The sequence below is a fragment of the Amborella trichopoda genome, chromosome 10 (assembly GCF_054954075.1).
Source record: "Amborella trichopoda isolate Santa Cruz 75 chromosome 10, AtrichopodaSantaCruz75HAP2 v2.0, whole genome shotgun sequence".
Taxonomy (NCBI): Eukaryota; Viridiplantae; Streptophyta; class Magnoliopsida; order Amborellales; family Amborellaceae; genus Amborella; species Amborella trichopoda.
This window is the reverse complement of record NC_142345.1, coordinates 7,339,590-7,349,123: the sequence shown is the minus strand read 5'-3', so window position 1 is coordinate 7,349,123 and position 9,534 is coordinate 7,339,590. Positions and strand designations below refer to the sequence as shown.

The following is a 9,534-nucleotide window of genomic DNA, read 5'->3' as shown; positions in this document are numbered from 1 at the left end:
TAAAGAATGATTAAAACAAGCACATTCAAATGAAGTTGAAAATTAATGAAAAGAATGGATTTTAACTCATTTAATATTTTTTAAGGGCTATTTTTTAAATTTTCTAAAAAGGATGAGAAAATATAAAAATGAGTATTAATGACCAAAATAATTTTTAATCTTTACCATAATGTAAAGAATATTTGAAATTGCACTACAAATCAAATTCTTTACTTTTGAGAATTTATATATAATTTTTTGAATTTTTTTTTAAATACCGGTTGATCACCCTAACCGCCCAAAACCAGAACTGGCAAATAGCCTGTTGCGATCTAACCGGGAGGTTAGCGGTTAGATCGGGCGATTTTGCGAATAATGGATATAGCTCAAAGGAGCCACTACTTAACATGAAAAAAGTTCATAAAAATTACTATAGAATCTGCATGGTAACTTCGATTCTCCTTTTACACAAACAATGGCATTGCTTGAATCACTTTCAAACATTGTAATGACCCTCAAGATTATATATTAGTTTTAGGCCCTCCAGTAGAGCTCTTGCCTCAACTTTGTTCACTATTGTGCTTCCACATGGCCCGAAATAGGTGTATTTGTAATTTCTCATATGATCTCTAATGATTCTACCAAAAGGCTTTGGTTCCATACGAGCTTAATAAATTGCTGTCTTTACTAAATCATCCATCAAAGGACACTAGAGAACAAGACGCAAGTGATGCCTCATAAACAAGCATCTATAATCAGAATCTTGAGTATATTTATTTAAAAATAAGAAAAGAATAATCAAGTGCTGAAAACTAAATAGCATCTATTTTTTCATTTTTTTAATCCTAACCTAGTCTCATCATGATGCTTATTTTATTCAAAAATCAAGATAAGAAATTGATTTCTAGGTCAACCCTAACAGTTGAATCTCAACTGCCCCATGCTATGGTGCCTATAAGACACACGAACTCAGTTCCATTCCAAACCAGAACAAAAGGGCCCATAACCTAACCATCTGAAGGATCAATGGAAGATCCTCAGCCAAACCCAACTTCATCCCAAACCTCACTTTATGCTCTCATTTTTTTCATTTTTCTTCTAGTATTGAATATCACGACAACTAGAGATAGAAAAAGAAAAAACCTGCCTCCAGGACCTCCAAAGCTACCCTTACTAGGCAACATGCACCAGCTAGGGAGGCTCCCACACAGGACCTTAACAACCCTTGCAGAAGAATATGGACCCCTGATGCACCTAAAGCTTGGGCAGATAGAGACCATAGTAGTTAGCTCACCTGAGCTAGCCCAACAAGTCTTGAAGGCACATGATGTTGTCTTTGCTAGTAGGCCAGCCATCTCCGGAGCCAAGCACATTGCCTATAATTGCAAAGACCTCGTAATGGCCCCATACGGCGCTTACTGGCGATCAGTTCGCAAGATTTGCATTATGGAGTTGCTTAGTGCAAAACGCGTGCGATCGTTTTGCTTTGTTAGAGAGGAGGAGACCACTCATCTAGTGGAATCCATTGCTGAGGCTTCCTACACTCATATCAATCTCACACACAGAATTTTCTCACTTGTTAGTAGCATAGTGGAGAGAGTGTCCTTGGGCAAAAAGTATGCTGGTGATGAGTTCAGGGACATCATTAGGGAGACACTTGAGATAAGTGGTGGCTTTGATATAGAGGACTTGTACCCTTCTATGGGGTTTCTTGGCCTTCTATCAAGTACCAGGGCAAGGATGAAGAAGATCCATATGCAATTTGATTGCTTCCTTGATAAAGTGATAGAGGAGCATTTAAAGAGTGGGAGAAAGCATGTGGGAGAACAAGGGGACTTGGTCTCTGTCCTCCTCAGGTTTCAAGAGGAAGGTGATGGTGAAATAGAACTAACAAACGATAATATCAAGGCAATAATCTTGGTAAGTGTTTTTCTTGTCCTTTACTATGAAAGGTGCTTTGCAGTGATGATTATGGGGTTGGTGTTTGGACCCGCCTGGTAGACCCGACGGGTTAGGTACGGATCCCCTTGACTTGGATCGGACCTAACCAGGGTGCTCCAGGGTCCGATCCAACCTATTTCGTGTGTGTGTTGAGCTGGACCCCTACCAAGTGGTCGAGATCTAGGTCCGATCGTCTAACCGATTGAGTCTAGGTTGGTCGAGGTAGGAGTTGACTCTATCCATTTATACGCCAGCCCTAAACTTGGTGGTTAAAATGGTCAATCCGATGTGGATCATTCTTACCGACCAAAAGAAAAAAAATTGAAAACTTAAGCTTTTAATCAAACTTAGGGATATGCATGTACATAAAAATACCACTAATTTTTACTAATTCAATTTTCTTATATTAAACAAAACATCTCAAAATGTGTAACAATCCTAGGAGGAATTTTTTAATTTTATGCCTCCTTGGAAAACTTTCACTCCTCTAGTTAACTTTTTGAGAGAGGTATTTCCTTATTGCGGGGGGGGTAATCTCTTTTACAAATCTATTTTAGAGATGAATTTTGGATATAAAAGTTTAGCAGGTCGATAATCTTGTCACAGTCTCTATCATAAATCTATTTTAGAGATGAATTTTGCATCTAAAAGTTTAGCAGGTTGATAATCTACTCTACAACGCCATGAATATGAAAAAACTAGATTTTAAATAAAAAAAATAGATTATTACCTTTCTTCTTTATCGTGTTTTGGACCTCATTTTACATTCTTTCAAAATAATATTTATTTTAACGTTATTTTATTTTGTTTTTCAAATTTGTCATCACGATGCATGACGCACCAAAACATTTTCTAGATAGAAATGAAATTTGGAACTAAAAAATTAACAATTTGGTGATTTACTGGTTGGAGGCAAAGTTAGAGCTATTTGAGTTTAGTATAAAGTAGATTGAAGAGTGCTCAATTTGGTGACTTTCTAAATATTATTATGATAACATATCCTTAAATAGGTACTACCTAAATTACAACTAGGCTGACCAAGAAAGTGAAACTTGAAAAGGATGTGGTTTATATTAGGCCTAATTTTAGTTTAAAAAACAAATTAAGGCAAAGCTGCACCTCAAAACCCTTTGACATCTTGAAAAATGTAGTTTTGATATCGAAAACCCTTTGACATCTTGAAATTTTATTTTTCTTGCTGATTATAAATTTTGAAGCTCCAAAAATAGTTTAGTAGACAGTTTAGATAATGTTTACAATATATAGCTTTTTTAGGGCTTGAAATCTTTTTTTTATTTTTTTATTTCCTAGAGAAGTCAAGAGGATCAATTTAAGGGTTTCTAACATCAAAATTATTATTTAGAGATGCTTCTTTACTTTGTCACCCTAGGCCTGGGCCAATTAGGGTTTGTGCTAAAATTTTCCATTAAAACTTATTTAAAGAAATGTTTCCCTTTTTGTTCAGTTTGCCTTTTCTCCTCTATTGAATTGAAATATTAACACTTTTAAAGGACTAGTTTATTATTCGTTCGGCCTGGATCTATGATTAGTGATGCGCCTCCAATTCTAGATTAGGACACAACGGAAAAATGGAAAAACAAAAAGATGAAACAATGGAAACAGGGCGGCTCGAGCGTCCCTGGAGCCGGGTCGGTCTGTGGCTCCAGTTCGAATCGCCATGGAAACATGCAGCTTAGAAGACTAGAACTACTCCCATCAATAGCTTGGTGTGGTTGGACAATGATGATGCTAATGTAGCCATGTTAGGTAGGACCAACTTTGAAACTGTGATCACCATAGGTGGAAAACGTTTTCACATGAAAATGTTTTCTAACTACTCTTCTCTAGATTATTCTATTTGACTATTTCTTGGTTTTGCACTTATTTAAGCGTTCATATTCATCTAGAGATGAAATTTGGGCCTAGGATTTCAAGAGTAGACATAATCTGGTTAAAAAAGAGATACTAATAATAGTTTTAAATCTTAAAGTTAGATTATTTTAGATGTTGTTTTTAGACCATTCAATTTATTTTTTTTGAGAATAGTCAAAAAAATTTACTCGTGGCAAAATCATGGATCATCATCGGCGTCGTCATAACAATTATCACATGAGTCTTATCCCAACTATTTAGGGTTGGCTACTGGAATCCTATTCTATAAATTGGATAAGGATTCATGAATCCTCGTCTTTTCCCAATCTTGGGACCGGCATGACTGGCATGGGGTCAGCCATGGTGGAGTTGTTTTGTTGCAAAATCATGGATCTAAAGTGAAAATATTCATCTAGAGTAAACATAAAGGGCTCGTTTGGATAGGAGGAAATTATGAATCTTAGATATTTGAAATTCAAAGAAATATATGGATTTTCAATATCAAGAATTTTTGTCATGGATTCCTCGAATCTCTTGTTTGGATAAACTGTACAAAATTCATGGATTCCTTGCAATCACTTCTATGTCCATTGTTTGGTAACAGAACTTGATACAGCTTATCTCTCTAAAATTTTTAAGGTGCGGTTTGTATAGAGCCTAGGCTCTAAACAATCAAATTAGAGCCTACCTTCAAATAATGCCGAGAAATGTGGTTTCAATACTGGAAATCTTTGTGATAGTCTTAAAATATATTTTCATATTTATTTATAAAGGTTAAAGCTTAAAAAATAGTGTAGATCGACATATCTATGAAAACTTAAAAATCTTAAAAATTGACAGTCCAAAAATGCATTACAAAAATGCACTATTTCCAAACCTTGAAATTCATTTTTTTCTCATGTCCATGCATCTTAATGTCGAGATGATCAATTTGAAGACATTTGGGCATCAAAGCAACCTTTTCTGATGAAATTTTTGAGGTAGGCTCAAATTTGATTGTTCAATGCCTCGGCTCCATATAAACTTTTCCCAAATTTTAATGAAAAAAGATTACACATAGCCGAAGCTCTAAACATTCAAATTAGAGCCTACCTCAAAAATTTCATTAGAAGAGGTTGTTTTGATGCCCAAATATCTTCAAATTGATCATCTCGACATACGATGCATGGACATGAGAAAAAAATGGATTTAAAGTTTTGAAAATAATGTATTTTGTAATACATTTTTGGACCGTCAATTTTCAAGTTTTCATAGATCTGTTGATATACTCTATTTTGAAGCTTTAAACTTTATGAATAAAGATGAAAATATATTCTAAGGCTATCACAAAGATTTTTAGTATTGAAATCACATTTCTCGACACTATTTGAAGGTACGCTCTAATTTGATTGTTTAGAACCTAGGCTCTATACATACCGCACCCAATTTTAATATTCTTTCTCCCCCTAAAACTCAAAATTTGGGATAGTGTATCTAAAAAAATTTTGAGATAGTTTCTCTCTCTAAATTTTGATATGGTTTCTCTCTCTAAATTATAATATACTTTCTATCCAAAACTTAAAATTTGAAATTGTTTCTCTAAAAAATTTGAGATAGTTTCTCACTGTAAATTTTTTAGGTGCTTTTTGTCTCTAAAATTTAATATAGTTTCTCTTTCTAAAATTTTAAAATTCTCTCTAAACATAAAACTTGAGATAGTTCCCCTCAATAATAATTTTGAGATAGTTTCTCTCTTTAGACATTTTTCCTCAATAATAATTTTGAGATAGTTTCTCTCTTTAGACATTTTTCCTCAATAATAATTTTGAGATAGTTTCTCTCTTTAGATATTTTTTAATAGTTTCTCTCTCTAAAATATGATAGTTTTTCTCTCAAATTTTAAGATACTTTCTCTTTCTAAAAGTGAAATTTTGATATAATTTCTCTCTAAAAGTTTTACGATAGTTTTTTTTTCTAAAATGTTTATGTACTTTCTCTCTAAAATTTGATATAGTTACTTTGTTAAATTTAAGATGTTTTCTCTCTCTAAAACTTCAAGTTTGAGATTGTTTCTCTCTCCAAAAATTTTGAGATAATTCTTTCTTTAAAATTTGCTATACTTTCTCTCTCTAAAGTTTAAAATTTGAGATACTTTCTCTCTCCAAAAGTTAAATTTTGAGAGTTTCTCTCTCTATTTTTTTGAGATAGTTTCGCTTTAAAAAATTCATGCACTTTCTCTATGTAAAATTTAATATAGTTTATCTCTCTAAAATTTTAAGATAATTTCTTTCTCTAAAACATTAATTTTGCGATAGTTTCTCTCTCCAAAAATTTCGAGATAATTTATATCTTTAAAATTTCTTTGGTAGTTTCTATCTCTAAAATTTTAATATATTTTATCTCTTTAAAACTCAAAATTCGATATAGTTTATCTCTAAAACTCAAAATTCGAGATAGTTTCTCTATCTAAAAAACTAGAGATATTTCTCTCTCTAAACTTCTTTGGCAGTTTGTCTTTCTAAAATTTACAATAGGTTCTCTCTTAAAATTTAAGAATACTTTCTCTCTCTAGAATTTTAAGAATACGTTCTTTCTTTAAAACTTAAGATTTGATATAGTTTCTCTCTCTAAAAATTTTGAGATAGTTTATCTCTAAAAATTTTTAGCTACCTCTCTAAAATTTGATATAGTTTATCTCTCTAAAATTAAAATTTAAGATTGCTTCTCTCTTTAAATTTTTTGAAATATTTTATTTCTAAAAATTTGATATAGTTTCTATAAACTTTAAAATTTGAGATAGTTTATCTCTATAAAATTTTGAGATATTTTATTTCTCTAAAAAAAAAAATAGTACTTTCTCTCTCTAAAATTTTAACATGCTTTCTCTCTCTAAAAGTTAAAATCTGAGATAGTTTCTCTTTCTAAAATTTTTTAGATAGTTCCTTTTTAAAAAAACATTAAGTATTTCTCTCTCTAAAATTTTCATAGCTACCTAATATTCTTTATGTTTCGGGTTGAAGGAGTCAATGAGTGAAATCCATGGCCTTAGAAATTAAAAAAGCAGGTTTGGGTGTGGAAATAAATTCATCAAAAGTTAGGTCTTATTTTCATGATTTTGATTTTCTTGATTTTAAGTATCTTAGTCATTAAGCTATCCAAATGGTGGATTTTGCCAATATCCAAGATATTAGAAATCCATACCTTAAAATCCATGTACCAAAGGTATTTTACATCCTAAACCGATTTCTACGATGGCGTTTTGGAAGGGGCGCGTATTAACATTAAATGTTTTTCTAGAATAAAACGGCACATTCATATCCAACTTCTTGTTTTGCCCTCTTGTCACTACATTAGTAATTATTTTGAAGTTTAAACTAATTTTCATCGATTTGGATCCATTATCTGCCAGTTGATAGAAAAAAAGGGATGAGATCTTTATTTTGCTCTAATGAGGAACAAAATGGAGCAGATTTTTAATTCCCAAAATTACTGGGCCAAAAATCTTTTGAGTTTTAAGTTGAACATTTAGAATTTGGTTCCAAAATCTCTCCCTAATAAAGTAAGTTCCATTTGAGATCGAAATATGATCAGAGAGTAGAGAAGAGAATCATATATCGTTCGAAAATGACTGTCACCCAACTTAAGTTTCAAAGAAATGTAAACCAGTGTTCGGAAAATTGTACTCATGATATGCCTCGTGAGTAGCCCAGGCCTAACACCCCCTTGAGTAATAGAAAATTCAGAGACTTGGGTGGTGACTTTGGGGTTTTCTGGCCAATAATCACTTGGTTTTCGATCCGACTCTGGTGATTCTTGAGTCAGACTGACAACGTTTTTAACATTGATGCTAACTACAATAAATTTATTTACACAGGACATGTTTGTTGCTGGCATTGAGACCTCATCTGCAACCTTGACATGGGCAATGGCTGAGCTCATGAAGAACCCAAAAGTGATGGAGAAAGCGCAGAGGGAAATAAGGCATGCCCTTAAAGGAAAAGCCAAGGTAGAAGAAAGTGACCTGGAGCAACTAGAGTATTTGAAGTTAGTACTCAAGGAAACGCTCAGGTTACATCCTCCAGTTCCATTGTTGGTCCCAAGAGAATCCATGGAGAAATGCACATTAGAAGGGTACCAAATACCTGCTAAGACAAGAGTCTTTGTGAATGCTTGGGCCATAGGAAGGTGTAGCAACGTCTACGAAAATGCAGAGAAATTTGAGCCAGAGAGGTTCTCTGACAGTTTGGTGGATTATAAAGGGCACCGTTTCGATTACATCCCCTTCGGGGGAGGCCGAAGGGGGTGCCCCGGAGCACTCTTTGGTATGGCTACTGCACAAATTGCATTGGCCCAACTACTTTTTTATTTCGACTGGAAACTTCCCCATGGACTGACACCAGAGGAGTTGGATATGACCGAGAACATTGGAATAACATTGCCCATGAAGAATGACCTAATTCTCATCCCTATTTCTCACTGCACGAGCAGTAAATGTGCATGATTTGTCTTGAAAGATTGTATTTACCAGCTACATGGTGGTCTATGGTTGGTTTGTGTGATGTTTAATTTGTCACAACAGAAAGGAGTGAAGTTTGTATAGTGGTTAGGGTTGTTAATGGGTCCGGTTGACCTTTAGCATTGTGGGCATTTGGCACAATAATGTAACACTTGGTTTATGTCATGTCTAATTTGTCACATCAGAAAGGAGTGATCCCCCTTACAATTGAAGTAAATCTATTTATAAGAAAAAGACCGAAAGAAATAGTCAGGATCGCTGATCCACCGATTCGACACAGTTTTTAGGGCGGTCAATCTAGGTCACCAATTCATTTTTTTAAATTTGGTGTTTGACATAGCAATGCTACATCTCAAGTTTGATTCCTACTATAGAACAATTGAAAAATGTCAGATTTCAAGTCAGGTGCTTGTAAGTGTGTAAAAAAAAAAATTTCCAACTTTGTGATTTATATCCTAAACCATCCAATTTGACATCTAATATACAATAGGAATTGTGACCTCCTTATACCAAAGATAAACAGACTCGTACTATATAATTCCTTTTATATTTTTACCTGAAAATAATATATATTGTATATTCTATTTTTATTTTATTTTTATGTCCATTTATCCATTATCATTATGTAATCGTAGCCTTCCATTCATTTTGAATTGATTGCAAGTGTTACGACTTGGGAATAGATGAGGGATGAAGTTTCTATAAAGGCCTAGGCCTTTATGAAAACAAAATATATCCACACCTCAAATCCTCATCAGGAAAGCACTTTCGGCAACAAAAATCTCCATGATGGCTCTAAAATCAATTTCCAAAACTGACAACAAAATTTAAAACTAAATTTTTTTTACAAATCTTGCGGGTCTATGAACACTTATATTTAGTGCTAAATGGATGATCTAGATAGTTGATTACTTATAAACTATTCTTAGAGCTTGAAATCCTATTTTCTTTTACAACTATTATGTTCAAGCCGAGATGATCATTGTAAAGGCTTTCAGATGCTTGAATTATAATTTTCGATGAGTTACGAGCTTAGGCTTTAGTTATTTTGATAGAGCCATAACCCCATCAAACCATTTCCTATAGAAGAGTCATATCTAACTTAGAGAGTCCAAATATAAATAAGTTTGATATAAGGAGAGTAGAGATTGGGGCCATAATCCTTTCATTGTAGAGTCTTAATAAGGCTTTCCTTGGTCAGTTTTACGAAAAGTTGTTTATTTATTTTTTATTTTTCCTTGGTCAGT

At 33.4% G+C, this 9,534-nt stretch overlaps 1 protein-coding gene across 1 annotated transcript; it reads left to right on the top strand.

The window, feature by feature from the left end:
- Positions 1-952: 952 nt before the first annotated feature.
- On the top strand, positions 953-8,466 carry LOC18446259 (premnaspirodiene oxygenase). Its single transcript, XM_006856380.3, has 2 exons — positions 953-1,899; positions 7,646-8,466. Exons 1-2 carry the CDS (start codon positions 1,006-1,008, stop codon positions 8,270-8,272), a joined length of 1,521 nt encoding a protein of 506 aa, XP_006856442.1. The 5' UTR covers positions 953-1,005; the 3' UTR covers positions 8,273-8,466.
- Positions 8,467-9,534: the final 1,068 nt, after the last annotated feature.

Bases quoted from the DNA above. Each gene is read 5' to 3' on its own strand.
- LOC18446259 (XM_006856380.3), top strand. From the start codon at position 1,006: ATGGAAGATCCTCAGCCAAACCCAACTTCATCCCAAACCTCACTTTAT. The intron at 1,900-7,645 runs GTAAGTGTTTTT...TTATTTACACAG, and splicing joins ATATCAAGGCAATAATCTTG to GACATGTTTGTTGCTGGCAT.